The sequence below is a fragment of the Xyrauchen texanus genome, chromosome 14, assembly GCF_025860055.1.
Source record: "Xyrauchen texanus isolate HMW12.3.18 chromosome 14, RBS_HiC_50CHRs, whole genome shotgun sequence".
Classification (NCBI taxonomy): Eukaryota; Metazoa; Chordata; class Actinopteri; order Cypriniformes; family Catostomidae; genus Xyrauchen; species Xyrauchen texanus.
This window is the reverse complement of record NC_068289.1, coordinates 18,251,943-18,277,152: the sequence shown is the minus strand read 5'-3', so window position 1 is coordinate 18,277,152 and position 25,210 is coordinate 18,251,943. Positions and strand designations below refer to the sequence as shown.

Genomic DNA, 25,210 nt, shown 5'->3' with positions numbered 1-25,210 from the left:
AATATTGAAGTACAATTTAATATTAATACTTTTTTCTTTCTATCAAGTATGTTTTGGCTAGATACTTGGACTTTTAACTGAGTAACCTTTTCACTCAGTATCCATACTTAAGATTAAGATTCAACTTTATTGTCATTGTGCTGAGTACAGGTACAGAGCCAATGAAATGCAGTTGTTTTTGCATATCCCAACTAAGCTGGGGTCAGAGCACAGGGTCAGCCATGAAACAGCACCCCTGTAGCAGATAGGGTCACGGGCCTTGCTCAAGGGCCCAGCAGTTGTATCTTGGCTGTACTGGGGCTTGAACCCCCGACCTTTCAGTAACCACTGGTTTACTTTCACTTAAATATAATTTCTGAGTACATTTTACACAACGACAGCCAGAGAAAATAATCGTTTTGAGATTTTACATTTTAGCAAATTAAACTTTAGCATTTAATTTGTTTTTTATCTGTATGTAATGTCTTATTATGCACTGGCAATATTGAATTTATTAATTTCCACAGTTATTTATTTCCACATTTATTTGTCCACAGGGTTGGGAGGGTTACTTTTGAAATGTATTGCACTACAGATTACAGAATACATGTTCTAAAATGTAATTTCTAACATATTCCGTTAGATTACTTAAGGTCAGTAATGTATTCTAAATACTTTTGGTATTTTAAAAATACATTCTCTGAAAACCCTAAATATCTTATGCAGTGTTGTTTCTAAATCAAGATCAATAAATTTTTTATCAATCAGATTTCAACCAAACTTTTTAGATATTTTTAAAGGAAAACAATACAAAAATTTTGATCAAGAATATGATTTCTGCCCAAATATCAAAGGTCTTACTAGATAAAAGAAATTATGATCCAACATGAATTTTCTTGATAAAAAATATGATCGTGTCTGGTAACATGTGCATGTAAAATGGTTAGAAACAGAATTTTAGCTTGGCGTAAAGCTCACAATTGACACAAGGTTTATTTCTATTTCTTCTGCTCCAAACTTACTTCTCTGTCTGCTTGTATGAATAACACATCATAAGAAAGTGTTTCACTGCTGTTCAAATGCACTTTGTATTGCATCATTTACAATTTAAATGAATTCCATCTGAAAGGACAAAATAATAAATGAAACAAATGACAATAAAATGCAAAGTAATCTCTTCAGTAATCAAAGTACTTTTTGATTATAACTGTATTCTAATTACCAATGATATAAATTGTAACTGTAGTGGAATACAGTTCATTATATATTGTATTTTAAATACATAATCATGTATTAAGTTACTCCCCAACACTGTTTGTCCATATGGTAATATGGAGGTTTGTTTTCTACTACAAGTACAGAAATAGAGCTAAGAGTGTTCCAGAGTGAAGGCTACAGTGACATCTTGTGGTCAACAGAGATCCTTTATTCCCTATTTGACTTGCTCTGTTCACAGGTATATTTTACAATTTCTGAATGACCGTCCACACCCATCTGTGGCTATATTTAAAGGAATAGTTTGCCCCAAAATAAAAATTCTCTCATTATTCACTTACCCTGATGTCATCCCATATATGACAGTCTTTATTTCAGCAGAACACAAATGAAGATTTTTAGATGAAGATGCAGCTCTGTCAGGTCCTTATAATGCAAGTACATGGGTGCCACTTTAAAAAAAAGTCACATTTAGGCAGCATAAAAGTAATCCATGTAACTTCAATCGATCAATGAATATCTTCTGAAGTGAATCGATTTATGTAAGAAAACCTTATTAAAACATTATTAACTTTAAATCAGCACTTCCACCTCTTGACACCTTTTGGAAATGGCTGAACTCTCGCATGACGTACGTTCTTCTGTTGTAAATAAGCATCGCTTCCGAATTCACACATAAACTCGCCACTTACATCATGCTTGGTGTCAGCTGCTGGCAGGAAGTGCTTTTTAAAAGTTAAAATGTAAAACGTTATAATTATCTATTTATTTTTTACACAAAACGTATCGATTTGCTTCAGAAGACATTTATTGAGTTGTGTGGATTACTTTTATGCTGCCTAAATCTGACTTTTGTGCCATCAAAGTGCTGGCACCAAAGTACTTCCAAATGCATGAGCAACAGGTCCCTCTGCTTGCACGCGTGCACCTGTTACTGTGCTAAAAGCAACCATTCATCGAGGTAATTCGAAACAAGGATGCCACTCAGCCTAATCGACTGCCGCAGCGACACATTTCTTGAATGTGGCGGGAGCTTAGGACAAGCTGAAGGGCAGGACTTTTAACTGGTATGCATTCCCCTTAAAGTCAAATATCTAGAATAGCCTGTGACGAGGGGCAATTTGCATGTGAAATGATGTATCTTTCAGGTTGATCGACACAAAGCAGTTCAGAGGACAGATATGAGACAAGATCTGTCTCTAAACAACCATCTTGTACAGCATCTCAGTCCAGAATGGATCGTAGCCCACTTGGGAACCAGAAAATAACTTCTGTAAAATACTTTCTCTGTGTCGCACAGTGTTACTGTCTCTATAGAGTCTTTTGCAACCTCTGAGTGTAAAACTAGTACCATGCAAACTGAAGCTTGAGTTTCTCGACCATTCGAGAGAGAACCTGTATCAGGTCAGCGAGTTTCATGAAGTTTTCCTCCCAGCAGGGGGAAATAGCAACAAACTTATTAGAGACTAGGTCACACCTTTAGATGATGCGATCGATGTAGCGTCTCTGTCATCATCATAACCAGAAAATGTTGGTGGACAGCAGATTGTCGGTGGTGAATTCAACAGGCAAAGACGCTTGTAATTGAGGGGAGGAGGCTTCATTCATGGAGCCTTCTGCGTGGGCTTACCGCAGGCATATAAAGCTGCACTCCTTTGTGTATACATAAAACAAATCTTTACCCATTTTTTTTTTTTTTTTCAAAAGAGACCTGATAGAAAGACAACTCTCTCTCTCTCTCTCTCTCTAGTGGCTGTAAGAGGTAGATAGCACCATAATATTGAGATGCTTTAGTATTTTATTAAATAAAATTATTTTTAAGTTGTATATGTTTTCTTTATTTTAAGTTCATTTTTAAAGTCACCTCTTGTAATGTAGTATATAAGCTCTGATTGCTTGTAATAAATACTGATTTGAGTGGAATCATTAATTCTTACTTTTCATGATAACGCTATGGTCTATTTAGAAATAAAAAATTTTTTTTAAAATGCCATTTTTTTATTTCGTGGTTAAGTAAATATTGAAGAAAATATTAAGTACATTCTGTACTCAATAAGTTAGTTTAAAGGGGATCTTGAAAATATTAAGTAAATTCTACATTTGTATTTAAATTCAAATATGTATCAAAAATGAATGCTGGGCCTATAGCTTATAATTACATTTCATTAATGTTTGTTTGTTACCTTTACAATGCGTCGTCATGTATCAATCTTAAAGTATAATTATTTGCTTATTTGAGTACATTTTACTTTACTAAAGCTGGTGTTCCCAGCATACCAAGCTTGAATAATGAATGAGCTTGCATGGTTTCACTGTTTGCCAGTTTATTTACAGTTTTTCTAGTTGATTTTGCTGTTACATTGGTAACTTCTTTTTCAATTTAATCAATATTATGTCATGAAGTTAAGTCTATATTACCATTACAGCACCTGCGGGGAGTCCCATAGCATCGTTCATAAACATCACTTTCAGACCCCACACTTAATGAAGTCTAATACTTGTGAGTTAGATGTATGTGGGCTTCAGGATTACTGCTCACATGTCTTATAGAAACAGCACCACTTACTGCCATACTCCTGCAGTACAGAGATAAGCACACATAAAGTAGGCCTACTGCATATGAAGTCTGTGAACATATTTGCCAAGAAAGTACAGTGGCAAAATGTATAATTATCCCTGTAAAATGTCAACAGTTATCTAATTGAAAGAGTGACTCTAGACTGTTACTTCAGGTGTGTGTGTGTGCGTGTGTGTTTATTTGTGTAAAGCCAATCTCCCTTTAACTAAAGGTTATTTTTTAAGTTACATTTTTTCTGTCATTTTAATTGTTGTCAATAATCCTGATTCTATAAATGTTATGTTTGTTCTCATAATAGCAGTCTGTATTATGAAAATTATGAATTTTGGCTGATGGTGTGCAGAATAAAAGGTCAGCAGGAACGTTATAGTTATTAGACTTATTGGGGATGCACAAGAAATTGAAAAAATAATCAAAATTGCAATTACAGCTGCCATAATTAACTTAACATGAAAAGTGTCAATTATAGCATTCCAGTTAGGTGTACTCCAATTGCATCAAAATGTTCTATTTACAACATGTATTTAGTCCGTTGTGTGCATGCATACAATGGCAAATCAGATACATTTAAATAAGTCTAAAATCATATAAGTAATGCTCAATTTCTATGAGTATTCTATTCCAAATTTGAATGACATTTTTGTTTTTCATGCAAATAAAATAAAGCAATGCAGAAAAACAGTAGTTTGACATATAAGAGGTCTTTCTACTATAAAAACATACTGTAAATTTCAGAACTCAAAACTTAATCCCCAATGCAATAAAAGCATTTATTGAAACCAAGCTGCAAAAACGCCTCGTTCACTGTTTCTGCAACTACCCTACGTCACTTGGGGTACATTAATTTATGCCTCTACAATGAAAAACATCACATTATTGCGCCCTTGGCCACTGGTGCTCAGTTCGTACTCAGAGAGAGCGAGAGAGAGCAGGACCTACTGTGGCCTCACTATTCCTGAACACCAAAGGGGACCAATGTGGACTATTTTGGGGGGTTAAAACACTTTGACCCAAAATCGTATATACTTAGGACCATGTGATATTTCAGTTTTTCTTTTTTAATAAATGTGCAAAAATGTCAACAATTCTGTGTTTTTCTGTCAATATGTGGTGCTGTGTGTACAATAATGAGGAAAAAAAATGAACTTAAATGATTTTAGCAAATGGCTGCAATATAACAAAGCGTGAAAAATTTAAGGGGGTCTGAATACTTTCCGTACCCACTGTATATTTCAAATGTCATGACTGTTTGATAGTTTATGGTGCTGCTGTGCTTACAGTGAGTGAACAGTTTAATATATTCAGATGCAATGTGTTGGATGTGTGTTATGTGTAAACCCTGACAACAGAGCGTTTCAGACAAATGGCCAGAGACAAGGTGGAAATTAACATATATTACTAAATTATGTCTTTAATAACATTATCGGTGGACCTCAGGGAATAAAATAAAACTATTTAAAAAAAAAAAAAAAACAGAATATCATGACCCCTTTAAACAAAACATTTCACAAGCCTAATGCTTGACTTGTTCATTCAGGTTAACAGCTCAATCTATGAGTTCTTAAATGTGACTCTTTTACCAATTCGTTTTTAATTATTGTTTATATGGTTTTCCAAAGTCATAATCCACAAAAGAAAATTCAGAAAAAAACAGCACTTAGCTCTGGAAAATGTGATGTGTCTGTGTTAAAACTAAAAGATGCACTGTTAATGTCTTTGTATTCTTTTAGTTCAAATAATGTTGTTTATCATTTTTTTTCTGTTGGATGTGTGTAAAATATTCTTCAACCAACAGAATAAAAATTCTAACTGGTTCACTATTTGTATTGTATAATAAATATTTATAAAACATAGGCCTACATAGATTTATCCTGATCAAACCATCACCACAACTAACTGTTACCACCTACAAGCACCTTGAATACCAGTGAGTTTCCATGGCGACAACATCCCGCATTCTCTTCCATCACTTGAAGGATGATGGAGTGAGCGGCCCCGCGCAGCCACATCTTGTCTGTCGGGGGATTTCTCACAACTTTCCTTACGGCAACGGCAGACAACCGGTTCGTTTTGACTCAAGCGGAAATCAGCTTTGTCCTGTGCGCTGGCGTGGCGTGGGCGCGGTTTGATGCAGCAGGGACGGCTATTCGGCGCTTCACGAATCCGTTAAACGAAGCGTCTCTGTACGGAGGCCGAGAGGGGAGCGGCGCGGCGGAGAGAGCAGAAAGACATTGAAAACACCAATTTAATTTCAGTTAATCTGATTATAGAGCATGATATTTTAATCCACCGGTACCGAAGACAATCGGCGTGGTTCCTTCACGTAGTCTTCCTTTTTCTCCTATAGGATGGTGAGCTGATCAGAGGAAAAGCACAAGTTATTGGTGAACGCATCTATTCAGCTGTTGCCCGTTGTGAATTATTAGGCTCGATCGGGCCGCCGGTGCACCGGGCGGCTCCGTGATCATGCGGGAATTATGTCTTTGTGCGAGACTTGTTTATGTCGGCAGACACGCTCGTTTAAACGCACTCAAAAATGAAAATAAATTCCACGTCCAGTGTCGTGTGAGATTATTTTGAGTTTGACACCCGTTCAGACCGGAGAGATGCGTGAGTATAAAGTGGTGGTCCTCGGAAGCGGCGGGGTCGGTAAATCCGCTCTCACCGTGCAGTTTGTCACCGGGACGTTTATCGAGAAGTACGACCCGACCATCGAGGATTTTTACCGTAAGGAGATCGAGGTGGACTCCTCGCCGTCCGTGCTGGAGATCCTCGACACGGCGGGAACGGAGCAGTTCGCGTCCATGCGGGACCTGTACATTAAAAACGGACAGGGCTTCATTCTGGTCTACAGTCTGGTCAACCAGCAGAGCTTTCAAGACATTAAACCGATGAGAGATCAGATCATCCGAGTGAAGAGGTGAGACGGGACCCATACACGTCTCAAATGTGTCACAGCTTTGGCTAATGATGCCATATCACTTTTCCGCCCAAGTGCATCCTGAGACAATAATATTAGCTACATTATATCTATCAGTACCTTCGGTGAATGAGATGCAATCTATATTGCGCAATCTTGAGTCTAGTTGGGCCTTTACAGGCCTGTTGCTTGAGTTTGAAAGAAGAACAAAATTGCATCTGTATTTTTGGGAACCTTATAATGATTTTGTGAGGAGCACATACACACAAATTACACCAGATGCTGTTGTAGAAAGTGTTACACTGGATATGACATGTACAGTATATGGCATTCAGACCATAGTGTCTGTGTTTCTCAAATATACCATGTCTAGATTACTAACACATAAGGAGTAGTTCAGCCTAAAAAATCAAATTCTGTCATGTACTCTGAATGTCCGAGCTGCTCATTTCCTGACAATGAAAGTGGATAGTGATTTACACGGCAAAGCTTGAAAAAGTAAAATGGCATTAAAGTACTACAAAAGAAGTCTAATGCACAACGTACTGTATTCCAAGTCCTCAAGCTATTTGTTGTTTTGTGTTAGAAACCGATTGAAATTTCAAGTCTTTATTCACTGAAATCATCAAGTTTGAATTTGCACAAGCAAAATAGAGGTTATTAAATGATAGGATTTCCATTTTTTGGTAACTATTCCTTATCTTTATGCCATCTCAAACTCGTATGACTTACTCCTGCAGAACACAATCGAAGATATTTGGTCTTCATGTCCTTTTAGGAGCTTTAAAGTGTTGGACCCCATTGACTTGCATTGTATGGATAAAACAGCATTCTATCTCCATCATAAAATCTTTGTTTGTGGTCCACAAAAGAAAGAAAGTTACATGAGTTTGAGACAGCATAAGGGTGAGCAAATGATGAGAAAATTAAAATTTTTGAGTGAACTATTCCTTTAAGGACAGTTCAGGGTATGTGTTTATTCATCTCACACCATACACAGTTGATTGGTACATTTAGGATGAATTGTTCTTTTTTAATATTACTTTTTATTGGACAGTCAAGTGAAGGCTGATGGGAGATGATTGTGAAGAGAGAAGGGGGCATGAACACTTTTGTTCACATGAATACTAACAATGCGCCACAGCTCTTATATTCTTTGGGTTTTGAAATAAATGGTTCAAAATGTCACTAGCTTTTACCAACTGAAACCGTCATTTTAAATGTACATTTTCTCCAATTGCTCTGCAAATAATAGTTATTTAGTGTAAAACTATTTAATTCACACAATGAACCTGTTCCCCATCTTCCAGAATGCAAAATGTTTGACCGGAAACTGTTGAATTTAAGAATTACTGTAGATTTCTGAACTTGATTTTATATATATTTATTTACAATGTACAACAATAGATTTTTGATATTGTAATTTTTTGTAGCCCAGCACAATGGCGCTGGTTGCTGTAGAGATTTTCTTTTGTTCAGCCATTATCTGAGAATAAATGGACTCAGAAAGGCATTTGAAGTTGCTAAACCCTAAAGACTCCTTTTAGAAAATAGGAAACACAGAGTATAGTTGACAAAGACTATTGGAAATTAAATGTGGAAGTATACAAATGGATAGGATTTATCACGGCTGTTGTTTGTAGTTCCAAAAAGAGAAAAGGTAATTTTGTTATTTAAAACCAATAAATATAATACAATAGATGCGACTAAACCACAAGTTTCCATTTATTGTTTTTGGAAAGGAGACATTTAGTGGGGCTTAAAGGCTATAAATCAAATTGAAAGGCTAAAAAGGTAAGCAATCAGGGCATTTTGAGTACTAGAACATCCCCCACACAGTAGAGCAAACTGTACACTCACAAATGCACACATTTGAGCCCTAGTTCAAAAATCATAAAGGATTGCTGATGGAAATTCAATCATAATTTAGATCCATAAAGGGATCAAATAAGAATCCAATAAAAATGAATTAAGATTCTAATTGATAAACCCAAATTCTGAAGGGGGAAAAAAATGAATTTCAGTTTATTAATTAATTCTTGGTGGAATCTTACTTGATCCCTCTAGGATCCTTTAGAATTGGTTTGAAATTATGAACGAATTTGCATTAACAATCCATTAGCATTACTTGACTCAATATGAACATTTATAGAAGGATGATTGAAGTCAACATGAAATGGCATGTGTAACCCATTTTATTTCCATGTAACATTTTTCTTATTGAAATAATATATTTTTTAATGCAGCATGTGATGCCATTAGATGTGCGTGCTTCCGAGATTACATAGCGTAGTGTGGTTCACACACGCGAGTGGGTCTATGATGCTTCTGAGACAGATTATGATGCTCGCAGGAAAATCACGCAAAAAACAGGCTTCAGTCGTACCACACAAAAGATGAGCCTGCGTTTCAGATGAGAAGAATATTTAGTGTTCTAAGCACTTAACAGAAAGTAACAGAATTTTCAATCTAGGAAAATCACTGAAAATGTCACCTGCCAAAGTGGCTAGTAAGCTTGAGGGTGTTACATGACTTCCGGATGACGGATTGGCGGGTGTTTTTTTTTTTTTATGCACCTTTTTTTTAATCTCCTTTTCTGCCAATGTTGGAATGCCCAATTCCCATTACTTTAGTAGGTCCTCGTGGTGGCGCGGTTACTTCAATCCGGATGGTGGAAGACAAGTCTCAGTTGTCTCCACTTCTGAGACAGTCAATCTGCGCATGTTATCATGTGGCTCGCTGTGCATTCTCAAAGTTGCCACAAGGGGCGCCATTGCTAGATTAGTGCGAACTGTCCGCTACTACTGAGTTTTCTCTTTCGAGCCAACTACTGTCTTGCCAGACAGTTTGAAGACATTATCAGTTAAATTGAAGTCAATATATTTATAGCATCTCGCCTAAATAATAACACATCCAGATTACTGGCACAGACCTTTGAAGGTAATTATCGCCCCGTGGAGTAATGAGGTTTGTAACTGCCACAGTAATGCAAAACCAGACATTAAAAATGTTCAACTGGACCGCACTCGTATCTGTGTGCAGGAACTTGCGTAAAGTATGTTTCTGGACTAAGAGGGATTGGTGACATCAGTCAGAAATAAACTTTATTTTTTCAGAGGCAGACCAAGTTATATTGTGATAAAAGTAGGGCTGTCAATCGATTAAAAAATGTAATCTAATTAATTACACGGTGTCCCGATTAAATAATCGCGATTAATCGCATATACAAATATTTGCTGAGAAAGACCCTCATATAACAATAATTCAATATATAATGATTATACATATTTATATCAATATATCATTATACATAGTTATTTTTAAATATTTAGAAATCCGTTTGAGATTTATTATAAGGGCTTGTTTAAGGACCCGTCAATGTACACCTACATCAAACATGCTTGTGTAGTGTCTTGGGTGCGTCGTGTCATAAACATAAAATGTTTAGGTCACTGTGTTAAGTTAAATATAGTTTAATACACAATCTTTAAACACATCTTGAGATCCCTTAGTTCGGATTTGTGCCCCAAGTGTTTTGAACGCAAGAACGTAATGCATGTCTGTGTTGTGTGTTGTTTTCTTCACTGTATAAACTGCACGTTGCTCATACAGCTGAAATATCACTTACTGCCCTCTGGAGTAAACAGGTGGTACTACAAGCATGCATTTCTCTGGAATCTTCCTTATTATGGTCCGGGGGCATGCGATTAATGGCGTAAATTTTTTAAAAGCGTTATTTTTGGTAAAATTAATCGTACTGAATTAACGTATTAAATTGACAGCCCTAGAAAAAAGGCTTTGAAGGCAAACATATTTTTCTTTGGAAAAACCAATTAATTATGAACAGTAAGACCATAAATAAGGCCAATTTTTATTTCACCTCAATTTGAAATAATTAGGAGAGATTATTGTTTCATAAAAACATTACACAAATTAACTCTAACCCTTATCAATTTTAAACCCAACCCTAAACCCTATCGTAACTCCACCATGTTGCCCCACCCCTCTCCCCCTAACCTCACAGTCCAAACTTACTCCACCCTTTTGGATCAGTCACATTTATATACAACCACAAACAACATCTAATCTAGCTCGCATTCTCATGCAAATAATATAGAATTGCATGCTCTTGTACAGATGGATGTTTTTGCTCACAGAAAATATTAAATAATTGAATGGTATAAATATTTCACACAGTAAAAGCGATGCATAATGAAGGGGGAAGATAGTGGGAATGCTGTTTGTTCTTGTTGAAGGATGAGTGAGCATAAAAGTGGTGTTTTATCTCTGATGTGATGTAAATTTATAGAAGATAAACAAATCAATAACTAAATCGTGAGACCATAAAAACATATTGCACCTATCAGTACTATTTATTACATATTGAGTATTTATAAATTAACAATTTGATGTGCTGTGATTGGTTTCAGTTGGGTCATTGCTGAGCGAGGGGAAAAAAAAAATGTTTTCCATTGTTTCTATTCAAAATCTTCATCACAATTTTTTTTTTTTGCGTTTGTTGTGCAAGAGCTTTAACCATCAGTAATAAACTCGGGTGTACAACTCATCCTGCACCATTTGTGCTAACGACATAACTCAAATCATGCAGCTTGTTAAGGAGTGTTGTGCCATTCGTTTTTGAAACAATATTACTTAAAATGTTTTCGAAAGGCAGACATTAAAATGGGCAAAAATAACCCCTTTGATTTAGAGTGAAGAAGCAATAAGATTATGATAGAGGGGCTTTTTTGGCTTTGGCCAGCAAGCAACCACATAGAAACACACTAAAAACACTCAAACACCCTAGCATCCACATAGCAATGCCACTGCAATTCTACTCACATCTCCCAAGCATCATAATTGTATCATATAAATTTTACTTCTGAAAATTAAAAAAATCTAATAGTTTTTTTTTCCTCTCTCTGTATGTTTGCAGAGTAGAGACTGTGAGAATGTTACTTTATCATTCTGAAAGTACTTTGAAACTGTGATATCATTTGTGGTTTGTTGATAACAGGGTGTGGTTATGAGGGATGTGGCCACAGTAACTCCATCCTTCTCATCCCCCTCTGGCCAGTTATCACTGCTCAGTTAGTGGTTATGGGTGTGAGACATTCTTCTGTTGCCTTGAGGAAAACTGAACAATATTAATGTACTGGGAGAATTTAAATTATGTGATCTAATGTGCTGGAGGTATTTTACATGTCCTGAGCAGACACTATGATGTTTTTTTTACAGATGCTTCTGTAGAAGCCTTCAGTTTATGTTAGTTCAGTTACTGGTGAATTTTCAGCAAAGGAACAAGCCACCTATCAGCAAATGGAAGCAAACAAATTGCCCTAAAAGAGCCGTGCAGCGACCTCCCACTCCCATTAGAATAATGCAATTGATTTGCTCTCGCTACACACTCAAACTACTTGTACTCAAAATACTTGTATATTTGTAAATATCAGAATATTTTGCATATAAAATAAAAATGTGTTCGTTCTATATTTAAAATCAACATCTTTAAATCAATATTTTTTTCCATATATTTTTTCCTATAATTTTTTATTTGATTACGTCATTCGCAAATTAGAACTGGGTAAAATTATTGATTTTCCGTTGCATACCGATCATCATTTAAACAATATTAATATCGATTTTTAAATCCCAAGATCAATCTTTTACTCTGTGACAACCCTCTACAATGCTTGTGAATCACTTGCATATGCTACCAAATTTTGCGCTATGCGACTAAAACATTTTGATTAGCCACTGGCTGGCAAATGGTCAGATTTCACTTGCCAGTGGTTGAGTAGTATAGTGGAGAAGTTGTTCGGCTCTTCTTATGGACATGATGTAAACACGCCAAGACGAATAACTTCAGCCTGCGATTGTGCACCAAATCCATCAACTCAAAATAAAATAAATTATTGTAGGCTTACTGTAGTGAATCAAAGGTTTGAATGTCATTGTCTGACATCCATGACATTCAAACCCTGATGGATAAAATCAAGCCCTGCCCTACATCATTTCTCACTTAATATTCAGTTTCACTCGAAGATGTCACATAATGGAAGTTAAATGTGTTGCAATTGCCTTTTAATTAGTCTTTGATAAATACAGGTTTTATGTGTTTGAGGGTTCTATGACAAACCATGTGTGTGTTTTCCAGGTATGAGAAGGTTCCTGTGATCCTGGTGGGGAATAAGGTGGATCTGGAGAGTGAGCGGGAGGTTTCTGTGAGAGAGGGACAGGCGCTGTCCGAGGAGTGGGGTTGTCCGTTCATTGAGACCTCCGCTAAGAGTAAGACAATGGTGGACGAACTCTTTGCTGAGATTGTGCGGCAGATGGACTACGCAGCACAGCCGGATAAAGATGATCCATGCTGCTCCTCCTGCAATATACAATAACCCCACAAACCAAACACAGAACTCACATTTCAGTAGTCTTCATTGACCTTCTAGTGTCTGCATTTTTTCCATCATTTATAGACTTTAAATTTGGGCTGACTCAACCACTGGAAATGCACTTGCCTTATGTCTCACATTTCCTGTATGTACAGGATCCTACAGTTGGGATGTATGGTCTTTTATGTTTTTGGTTTTATGGTCTTGATGATTTTATCCGAATTTTTCACCAGGTGAGAGACCTAGAGAAGAAAATGTTTTATCCATAATTATAAAAAAAATTTCACTGTTGAAATACTTTCTCCTATCTCCCCTTTCTGTGGATGGACAGCTACAATTAAGCTGTTCGTAGGTATATTCCCCTGAAAAACGTGTAAACACTATGGCATTATTAAAATATTGAAACTTCCAACATTGACTCAAGCTATGGTGTGAGTTTGGGTTAGATCTATCTGTTTTTTCGTGTGTGTTTGTGAAAGCTAATTGAAAACTGTTGTTATTTTTGCCAGTATTTTTGGTGACTATAGTGGCTAGAAAATTACACACTTCACCTTTAATGATTAGATTTTAATGATCAATTAATAGAAGAACAGATCCCTAAAAATCATCTGTTTCTTCAATGAGCTGCCTACCCAAAGAGCCTTTTAAGCCATCAAATGCATGCTCCTGACACAAAGGCACCTCCAAAAAGTAGGCAGAATAATTACTTATGTTGCGTTCCATACTTCAAATGCTGCACATGTTAGGCAATTCCAAAATGCATGCCGATTAAAGATTGAGGCATTTTATTTTCTTTGATACTGAATGTTTGTTCATTAATGTTCGTGTCTTGCAGTTTCCAAGTTGGTTTTTCAAGATTGTTCCAAGTGCCATTGCACTTTTCCAAATGAAAAGTTGGATATAGTGGTGGTGGCGTAGTGGGCTAAAGCACAGAAGTGGTAAGCAGAAGGTTGCCAGTTCGATTACCACAGCCACCACCATTGCGTCCTTGAGCAAGGCACTTTAATCCAGGTTGCTCCTGGGGGATTGTCCCTGTAATAAGTGCACTGTAAGTCACTTTGGATAAAAGCATCTGCCAAATGTATAAATGTAAATGGATATTCCGACTTTCCTAGTTGAATGGAATGCAGCACAAGGGGCTGTTCAGACCGAACTTGTTATTGTGCTAAAAAAGCTAGATGCAGCGCAACAAATAAAACAACGCACCATGCATTTTTAAATGTTAAAGATTTTTTTAACTTAACATAAAAATGTCATACTTTGGCATGAGATGCAAAAATTAATTTGGTATGAACGGCACTAAATTGACCGGTCATGGGGTAGAAGACATTTCTACCAACACAATCCATTTTTGTTTTAAAAGCATTAATTTTGCCTGTTTAAACCTTTCGTCCATGCTAGAATGGCGTTTTCCTCCACCGAAAATTGAGCATTTTGAAAACGCTCTCTATTACCACATAGTTTGGAGAACAATGACGTAAAAAAAAGAGTTTTCAAAACAAAATGGATTAGTGTGGATGTGGCCTAACTCTCTATTTCGCGCTCTCTATATCACTCCTTTCTCACATGTCTTTTCAGTGTCTCAGCCTCCTTTCTACACTCACTATCTTCAATATTCTGGCAAGGATGTATGGGTCGTTGATGCTGATGACAATTATTATTGGTGGACTGTAAATAGAAAAATGAGATTAAGTTTAGACCTCCAGGATGAGCAGATTTAAGATTAAGATTGATGGTGTGCATATGAATGTATGCCTATTTGACTGTATGTGTTTGAATAGAGAGCTCTGAGTCAGTATTGATTTTATATTTTTTTGTATGGACTTGTGCTCAACTTTTGTGAACGACTGAATGGTGACACTCTTTTGTTTGGCACCTAAATAAAGTACATTCAACTCACACACTCTGCGGTGCATTTTCTATTTTGTTTTCCCTCTTTTTTCAGTTTTAATACTTACACACTTGATATGACAGAAATTCTCATATTTGACCAGAACATTTATTCTGTGTATTTGTGTGTTATAATGAGAGAAAATCTAGCCCAGGCACTGTGTAATAATAAACTGCTGTTTGAATATCAGGCACATAACTGGTTCTGTTTTTCATCAGGCAGGTTTTGTGTTTATGTTATGGCTGTTGAACTATTTAGCACATGCTTTCCATCTGATACTGAATTATGTGTTGTTCACAGTGACAGCAGTTAAATTGCTTGAAATTGACATGTCGCTGTACAATAGCCATTTCTACTTGACTGCTGTATGTACCTGAATCGGGACAGATCACGTTAGCTTTATAGCACGCACCTTTATTAGCTAATGTATGATTAATGTATGGTTTGGAAATAATATTTAAAAAAATTACTTTAAAGTTAAGACATTTTATTCCACAATAAATAATAAAATGCAAAGAATTATTCCAAGACAAAAACTAGACACCACTCAATAAATAAAAAATGCAATGTATTGAGGTAATGTGACAACAGTGCATGATACTAGCTTAAAATATTTTTGTATATGCTTAACAATATTCATAACTGGATAGTTTGTGTACTCCATGCTGTTTCACATACTATTTAAAAAAATAATATATTAATAACAATAAGTAAGCAGTACACTAGTAGGCCTATTGCTTTCTGATCAGAGCCACTGTTATAGTAATGAAAAAGTCATTTACATTAATGGTAAGCAACTAGATGAGATTGTCAGCAGAGGTAATTTGTGTTTAATTTATGGGGTAAATGTTTTCAACCTGACCTCTCTGCCCACTCGCTTGACACAGAAATGTAGGGAAAGACAGCCAAGAGAGGACATGGAAAATGGACATAAAAGTATTGAGGGGGAGATTTAGACATTTCATATGAGGACACCAGCATGAGACTTTTTGCTGGGTGTCATGGCAACCACATGACAACACGCATTGCCAATTTCACACTCTAATTTGCAGTGATTTGATTGGCCAGAAATTGTTATAGTGGGGGAAGATACGCGCACACACCATCTATCAACATGACGCTCACGCACATCCACATGTACCCTCACATTTGGCTGCTTGTCATTATGCAGATGATGTCTATTAAAAGTGATTTACAGCTCACATATTTCAGGAAAAGTGCTTCTGGAGCATCTTGGATTGAGCAACCTGCCTTGCTTATAAGTGCCATGCAGACTCGGAATGAGTCTGTTCAGAGATTTCTGGCATTGCTCACTTTGTCTGTTTTCTGTTAATGTGTTTATCAGGTTTAAAGATCCTGGCATGTGTGCAAATCTCCTGATTTATTTTTATAAAATGGAGGGCCGTCCACCCTGCCACAAATCATTTCTAAACACACACCTGTTTTATACAGTTAATAAAGTGTTACAGGATAATTCACAGTCAGCCAGTCATTACTGGCTGTTAAGGTTAGGTTTTGGGTTAGATTTATTGATAGGGTTACGGTTAGGTTCAGGGGTAGGGGTAGTTTCTCTAAAACTCTAAATTTACTACACAGTAGGCTGCTGCATAGATCACTACAGCCATCTATTGGCTATTATTGTCATAACATGATTTTCAAGTCGTTATTTTCTTTTGTTCACAATATTATTCATAATTATTTTGATACCAATGCTGTATTTAAAACATCAAAATGTAATAACTCAAAGTAAATTAATAATGTTTTTTATCCCCCTTTATTAGCTTCTCACTTCAGAATCGCATTAAAACAACCTTGTGTTGCCATCTTCTGAGGGACAAGGACATAAGGCTTCTGTGCAAGATGTAGAGAAATTAATTTGCCAAGTTGAGAAAATATATAACCCAATAATCCAACGATTTTTGTTATTTTAATGTTTATTTGTGAACGAAAAGATATATGGCAAAAGCTTTTTGCTTTGCCCTCTCTTTTTGTTTTGAATGTTTTTTTTTTATTAGACACCAATTCCATGACTGACGTTTTTCATTGGAAAAGCAACTATAATGAGCAAACATTGATTGTTTATTTAACTTGATTGTGTCATTATTATGGCATATTATTCATAGTCCATCGCGTTACAGAGCAAAATACACCCCGGAATGAGATGACTGGATTTATTCACATTTCAGCTCCTGCTCGTGTCATGGCACATACGTAAAATCCGAAATTATGAGGAAGTAACCAAATACATAAAAAATGCTAATTCAATATGAATTTTTAATTTTGGTTAATTATACAGTTTAGTGGTCATTATACAAAAATATTTGACTGCAGAATGTCGTAATTGATCAATCACAGTCAAGCATTCCACTGTAGGCCTAATAGTCGATGATTAGATTATTAATAATTTATAATTTAGTAAATAATAGCCTAATTACACGCACTTAACCCTTTAAGCTCTGAATGTGTTTTTAAAGATTTCCTGTTTCATCGACATGCCCAAAATTAAAGGCTTAAAGGCCAATCCGAGTTTAAAGGGCTAATAATTATAAAAATGTACAGAAGAGTTTACAGTGAAGCATTATTATTATAGTAGTAGTATTTAAAATCTGGATCTAAATCATAGTTTAAATTGCATTTCTTTCTTTCTTTTTCTTGTTTTTTTCAGAAGTTCTAAAGTTTGGTGCCACTGAATTATAAACCTTTATTTAGTTAAAGGTAATTCAATATAGCAACTCACTCATAATGAGATTAAAATAGCGCTGTTTTTCTGTAAAAATATGTGAACAGACATTTACTGTTTTAAGGAATGCTAATAGAATTTCTTCCAAAGCATCAAAAGGGATCAAGAAGAGTAATTCAATTAGCATTCTTTAGGATATTTTGCAAGGGATCATATTGGTAATAAATCTCATGTAGGGCCTATCGGAGTTGATATCTAATAGATTTATAAGAGGCTTTTATTTTTGCCAGTGTAATCATTATTCATATTTATAATAGAATACAAATGAGAAATGACTGATCCTGTGTATTCATGTCATCATTGGACTGCGTTCTGATGCTTTAATCGGTAGATGGCAGCATATGAACATACATCCCGCCGCTTGTCCTGTTCTAGTTGGATGCAGCGTCGAGTCTCGATCTCCTCTGTCAGTGTAATCCCGTCTCTCCATCCGGCAGACATGGCGACTGCGAGGACGCTCATACGCTACTGAACAACCTGCATCTGAAGCGGCTCTCTGCGGTCATCACAACATCACCATTTCTATCAGTTGCTTTCGGATAAACGCACACAGAGAATACTTTGTAACGGTAGGTGCGTTGATTTTCTTTTCTCATTCACAGTGCTCTATGCTGGAAAGAGATTAAGGTGTAAATCTAGCCACAAATTTGATCATGAGAAGAACTGCCGTGACATTGCTGAAGCTCCGCCGTACAGTTATATTTCCATTATGCACCGATTAAGGGCTCTTCTCAGTCATATAACAACCAGACCCGACTCTTCCGATTGGGATTATAGATTATTTTCCCGAAGACCTTGACATTAGACTGTCTATTGACCTGTTCTGCGCTTTGTTCGGCTCACACCATCTCTGCACGACGAAACTAGATCGCTCTCCGTTATAATCAACACCACACGCGCTCGTTGCGACGCGATACGCTTAAAAGTCACGGACGACCTTTTTTATTTCCCTGTCCGTTTTAGGTCAGTTTACAAATATATCGGATGTGTAAATTAACTGGAATGAATTGTATGCGTTATATACTGAAATAACTTCTGACCGTTAAATCAAAGCTAGCTCGTGATCTTTGTTCCTGTGTTACACAGTTGTAGCAATAATAACAGTGCAAACATGTGTCCGCTGTTTTGAAATGGCTCGTGTGCAGTACATTATATAGCCATGCATGAGATTTTATTTTCATCTTATTTTATTATCATTTTGCTGTTGCTAGTCTCGAGCTCGCAGCTGATTGGTTCGTGGTTAGTGATGAACGCTCTGAGGTGACGTGCAGTTTCAACGCGACGCGACGTCGATCAGTGCCAGTGTACATACAGCATATGTTAGGAACCTGAAATGATCCACATTTCATTTAATTCGTGTTTGGAATGGTCAAACATTTATCTTCAGTAGGCTAATCTTCTCACACAGGTTAATTCAACCAGTACCCTAAAGGTTGGTCCTTTTTCTATTCCATGTGAAAGCCAATGGGGTATTCAGTAATAAAGTCAGATCATTCAAAATTACATTTCTGAAAGCATGACATAAAGGAATAGTTCACCCAGAAATGAAAACTCTCTAATCATTTACTTACCCTCATGCCATCCCAGACGATTTTTTGAAGAATTTTTCTGCTCTGTAAGTTCATATAATGCAATTGAATGTTGGGCAGAAATGTGAAGCTCCATAAAGCATACAAAGGCAGCATAAAAGTAATCTATAAGACTCTAGTGGTTAAATGCAAGTCTTCAGAAGCGATATGATAGGTGTGGGTGAGAAACTGATCGATATTTAAGTCCTATTTTAAAATCAATCCTTATTTTCACTTTCAAGTTTTTTTTGTGTGCATATTACCACCTACTGGGCAGGGAGGACAATTTATAGTAAAAAAAGGACTTGAATATTAATCTGTTTCTCAACTACACCTATCATATAGATTTTGAAGACATGGATTTTACCATTGGAGTTGAATGGATTACTTTTATGCTGCCTTTATGTGCTTTTGGGCCCTGTTGACTTGAATTGTATGGACCTACAGAGCTGAGATATTCTTCTAAAAATCTTTGTTTGCATTCTGCAGAAGAAAGAAAGTCTTCACATGTGGGATGGCATGAGAGTGAGTAAATTATGAGATACATTTTTGGGTGAATTTTTCCTTTGCACTGGCGGACAAAAGTTTGGAATATTGTACAGATTTTGCTCTTATGGAAAGAAATTGGTACTTTTATTCACCAATGTGGCATTCAACTGATCACAATGGGTAGTCAGGACATTACAATTAAATTTTTTTTTTCAGAAATTCTTTAAACTACTTCAAAGAGTTCTCATAAAACTCCTCCACATCCAGCAATGACAGCTTTGCAGATCCTTGGCAGTCTATTTGTCAGTTTGTTCAGATTCTCAGGTGACATTTCACACTTCCTGTAGCACTTGCCATAGATGTGGCTGTCTTGACAGGCACTTACCACCTTACAGTCTAGCTGATCACACAAAAGCTTAATGGGGTTAAGATCCATAACACTCTTTTCCAATTATCTGTTGTCCAATGTCTGTGTTTCTTTGCCCACTCAAACCTTTTCTTTTAGTTTTTCTGTTTCAAAAGTGGCTTTTTCTTTGCAATTCTTCCCATAGGACCTGCACCCCTGTCTTCTCTTTACTGTTGTACATGAAACATGTTGAGCGGGTAGAATTCAATGAAGCTGTCAGCTGAGGACATGTGAGGCATCTATTTCTCAAACTAGAAACTCTGATGTACTTATCCTCTTGTTTATTTGTACATCTGGCCTTTCACATCTCTCCCTGTCCTTGTTAGAGCCAGTTGTCCTTTATCTTTGAAGCGTGTAGTGTACACCTTTGTATGAAATCTTAATTTTTTTGGCAATTTCAAGCATTGTATAGCCTTCATTCCTGAAAACAATGATTAACTGATGAGTTTCTAGAGAAAGCAATTTTTTCTCCCATTTTCTCCCCAGTTTGGAATGCCCAATTCCCAATGCGCTCTAAGTCCTCATGGTGGCATAATGACTCACCTCAATCCGGGGGCCGGATGACGAATCTCAGTTGCCTCTGTGTCTGAGACCGTCAGTCTGCACATCTTATCACGTGGCTTGTTGAGCGTGTTACCAGAGACCTAGCGTGTGTGGAGGCTTCAGGCTATTCTCCACGTGCCCCACGAGAGCGAGAACCACACATTATAGTGACCATAAAGAGGTTACCCCATGTGACTCTACCCTCCCTAGCTATCGGGCCAATTTGTTTGCTTAGGAGTCCTGGCTGGAGTCACTCAGCACGCCCCGTATTCAAACTCACGACTCAAGGGGTGGTAGTCAGTGTCAATACTCGCTGAACTACCCAGGCCCGCCTTTTTTGCCATTTTTTACCAAATATTGACCTTAAGACATGCCAGTCTATTGCATACTGTTGCAACTCAAAAACAAACACAAAGACAATGTTAAGCTTCATTTCACAGCAGTGTTTGATATAATGGCAAGTGATTTTCTTGTACCAAATTAGCAGTTTAGCATGATTACTGAAGGATGGGGCCTGTCAAGATTTGATAAAAAAATTAAAATTTTCAAATAGTGATGGTGCTGTTTTTTACATCAGTAATGTCCTGACTATACTTTGTGATCAGTTGAATGACACTTTGGTGAATTAATGTACCAATTTCCTTCCGAAACAGCAAAATCTGTGCATTATTCCAAATGTTTGGCCGCCTGTGTAAGTGCATTAGATGCCTTCTTAAAACCTCTATTTTATTTTAATCTTTCTTTAAATAACACAATTTATGATAACACAGTCCTGGTCTGTTCTGCATGTGGAAGCTCAATTCCAGCCAAACAAAAGACAGCACTGTGTGTGTGGATGTACTTGCTTCACCATCACTGCTGTTGATTTTTCCAGGGCATTGCTGAAGGAATGGAATTTTTAATGGCTACAGGCAAAGCATTTGCAGAATTTATTCTGGTGGAGTTTGTTTTTTCTCTCTGGCACTGATTAGATCTTTTACACTCCCTCTCTGAACTTTTGAATAACCTCCTTTGAATAAGTGGTAACCTGCGATTGTTCTATTTTTAAGAGCTATTTATACCTGATCTAACCCTTAAAATGTGTTTTGTTTTGTGTAACCTAATGTATTCCGGCTGATTCAGTTGTGATAAATAATATTTTTGACTTGAATAAAAACAGTAAATTTTCACGTGAAGCACATTTTTATGGTTAAATATTTTCAGTGTTGTCTTTATTGAATTTGAAAAAGGTATTTTATTAAGAATAGCCTATAAAAACTCCCTAGTTTAGATAATAGATCAGTATTAGTTTTATCATAATTCATCATATATGTGCCAACATGCTCATTTACAAGCAGCACTGTGTGCAAGCAACTGTGCAGTCATGTGTTGGTCAGATTTTTTCTGTATTATTGAATTCACGGTCTCTTATTTTGATCTGAAAACTACCTGTATTGTTGTCCACAGATGTAATGAGGTGGAGAATCAGCCTATAAATGGCGTATAGATGTTTATCCACATTAAGTTGGTGGAGGAGAACGTACTGCATTTTAAAATGGGAAAAAATCTGTACAGTTCACCTGTAATTTTATTGTGCATATATTATCAGACAGACGAAGACTAAAAACATTTGTATTACTGTTGAAAAGAAGTGTTTTAAAAGTTGTTTTCTGATATTTCACTAACAGTCAGGTTCGTTTGAAGATCACTTAGATAAATGCTATCGCGTATGAAGAGAACAAGTCATATGGTGAGCTGATCTACAAAGATCAGTGTTTGTTATATATCCGGTTGACTGCCCTCAGCAGCTCATTTGATCTCTTCCTGTTTCTCTCTCTCTCTCATGTTGACCCTTGGTTTAGTAGTAATGACATTAGTGCTCTGGCATGTGTGATACACAGAGAGGATGATGGGAACAGAGAGGGAGAGATGTGAAAGCAGGGTCCAGCCAAGGTGGCTGGTAGATGAAAAAAATACAAAATTGGAGTTATTTTTGACAAATAAAATGCTGCATAACAGATTGTGAAATATTGCTTAAATACTATACAATTACTATTTATTTATTATTAGTATTAGTAGTAGTAGTAGTATTGCAGTGAATATTACTTAACTATACAGAAGTTATATATTTCTATCACACTTTTTCCATTTAAATTGAACTTTTGTTTTGAAGTAGGGCTGCAACTAATGATTTTGATAATCGATTAATCTAACAATTGTTATGAATGATTATTCGACTATTCAGCGATTGCAAAGATTAATCATTAGCTTTTAACTGATTATTCAGCTTGTGCCTTGACTTAAAAGGTTGTATGAAACATGCTTACTAAGAATAAAAAGGACAAAATCATCTTTTAAAAATATCTCTAAATGACATTCACTGAATTAAAAGTTACTTTTAATTCAGTAAAGAAATTCACGGCAAAAAGATCCTATTGTTATCAAGTGTTTTTGTCTTGTTTTCCATTTAAAATTGTCTAAAAATCCTTAAAACAAGATACATTTACTCGAGAAGCAACATATAAGATATTTAGATTTGCTTTAAGAGAATGTATCTTAAATGTATTTTGTATATAGAGGCGTATGCAAAAGTTTAGGCACCCCTGACAATTTCCATGATTTTCATTTATAAATAATTGGGTGTTTGGATCAGCAATATGGGATGGCCATTACAGAACATTGTACTTGTTCCTCTGCATAAATGCCAGAGTAGATTTTGAGCAGTGTTTTGGGTCGTTGTCTTGTTGAAATATTCAGCCCTGGTGTAACTTCAACTTTGTGACTGATTCATCTACATTATTCTCAAGTATCTGCTGATATTGAGTGGAATCCATGCGACCCTCAACTTTAACAAGATTCCCAGTACCGGCAGTGGCCACACAGCCCCACAGCATGATGGAACCTCCATTGTGGGTAGCAAGTGTTTGTCTTGGAATGCAGTGTTCTTTTGCCACCATGCATAACGCCCCTTGTTATGACCAAATAACTCCCATCTTTGATTCATCAGTCCACAGCACCTTCTTCCAAAATGAAGCTGACTTGTCCAAATGTGCGTTTGCATACCTCAAACGACTCTGTTTGTGGCGTGTGCGCAGAAAAGGCTTCTTCCGCATCACTCTCCCGTACAGCTTCTCCTTGTGCAAAGTGCGCTGAATAGTTGAACGATGCACAGTGACACCATCTGCAGCAAGATGATGTTGTAGGTCTTTGAAGGTTGTCTGTGGGCTGTTTTTGACCGTTCTCACCATCCTTCGCCTTTGCCTCTCCAATATTTTACTTGGCCTGCCACTTCTGGCCTTAACAAGAACTGTGCCTCTTCCATTTCCTCACTATGTTCCTCACAGTGGACACTGACAGCTTAAATCTCTGTAATATCTTTTTGTAGCCTTCCCCTAAACCGTAATGTTGAACAATCTTTGTTTTCAGGTCATTTGAGAGTTGTTTTGAGGCCCCCATGTTGCCACTCTTCAGAGGAGAGTGAAAGAGAACAACAACTTGCAATTGGCCACCTTAAATACCTTTTCTCATGATTGGATGCACCTGTCTATGAAGTTCAAGGCTTAATGAGCTCACCAAACCAATTGTGTTTTCCAATTAATCAGTGCTAGGTAGTTACAGGTATTCAAATCAACAAAATGACAAGGGTGCCCAAATTTATGCACCTGCCTAATTTCGTTTTGATGCATATTGCACATTTTCTGTTAATCCAATGAACCTCATTTCACTACCGAAATAGTACTGTGTCCTTCAGTTATTTGATAGATCAAAATGAAATTGCTGATCCAAACACCCAATTATTTATAAATGAAAATCATGGAAATTGTCAGGGGTGCCTAAACTTTTGCATAATCCTGTAAGTGTGTTTTTTCACTTGGTTATACTTCTGCGAGTGCAGTAAAGACAAAATATACTTATATTCAAGATCTATTCTCTAAAACCAAGTCTAAATATCTTATATGCTGCTTCTCAGGTGAATGTATCTTTTTTTAAAGGATTTTTAGATATTTTATAATATTTGTATTTTGAATATTATATTCAACATTCTCAGATAACAATTTTTTTTTTCTGCAGTATAGCTGCTAAAGAAAATGTACGTTGTTTTAAAGAAGTTTTAGATATTTATATTGGGAAAAAAAATAAAAAAACATATTTTGATGCAGTGTATAATGGGGTGAAGACTCTCTCACCTTTCTGTTCACTTCAATCCATCCTTAACTCACAAAAAAACAAACTCTCTCTTATTAATAAAGCTGTGTATTGACAATTTTCTTCCCGATAAGAAATGCACAGTGACACATATATTATGATCCAATAAGTCACGAGCAATCACGTTACAATCTAGCTGCAGCAAGTGTGCGCGCTCAAGGGACAAGCGTCCCCTTGACGGAGTGTGCATCAGCCGGATGCAGTTTCAATTTCTCCCCCTCAGATCGGGACAATCGCGCAACTCATAGGGGAGGTGCTGACCACACAGAGAAATGCCAGTTTCAGAGTTTGTAGTTATTTACAT

At 36.5% G+C, this 25,210-nt stretch overlaps 2 protein-coding genes across 2 annotated transcripts in view; both read left to right on the top strand.

Annotated features, from left to right (window-relative positions):
- The first annotated feature begins 5,777 nt into the window (after positions 1–5,777).
- Positions 5,778–15,069, top strand: LOC127654906 (ras-related protein Rap-2a). The gene is made up of 2 exons (XM_052142455.1): positions 5,778–6,692; positions 12,850–15,069. The coding sequence occupies exons 1-2, from the start codon at positions 6,379–6,381 to the stop codon at positions 13,085–13,087; spliced, it is 552 nt and encodes a 183-aa protein (XP_051998415.1). The 5' UTR covers positions 5,778–6,378; the 3' UTR covers positions 13,088–15,069.
- A 3,040-nt stretch (positions 15,070–18,109) lies between these two features.
- Positions 18,110–25,210, top strand: part of LOC127654897 (FERM, ARHGEF and pleckstrin domain-containing protein 1-like) — an 84,316-nt gene continuing 77,215 nt past the window's right edge. The window contains exon 1 of the mRNA XM_052142444.1: positions 18,110–18,284. The gene's annotated coding sequence lies outside the window, so the exon portion shown is untranslated. The remainder of the gene's footprint in view (positions 18,285–25,210) is intronic.

Coding starts and splice junctions, on each gene's coding strand:
- LOC127654906 (XM_052142455.1), top strand. CDS start 6,379: ATGCGTGAGTATAAAGTGGTGGTCCTCGGAAGCGGCGGGGTCGGTAAA. Junction 6,693..12,849: donor CAGATCATCCGAGTGAAGAG/GTGAGACGGGAC, acceptor TGTGTTTTCCAG/GTATGAGAAGGTTCCTGTGA.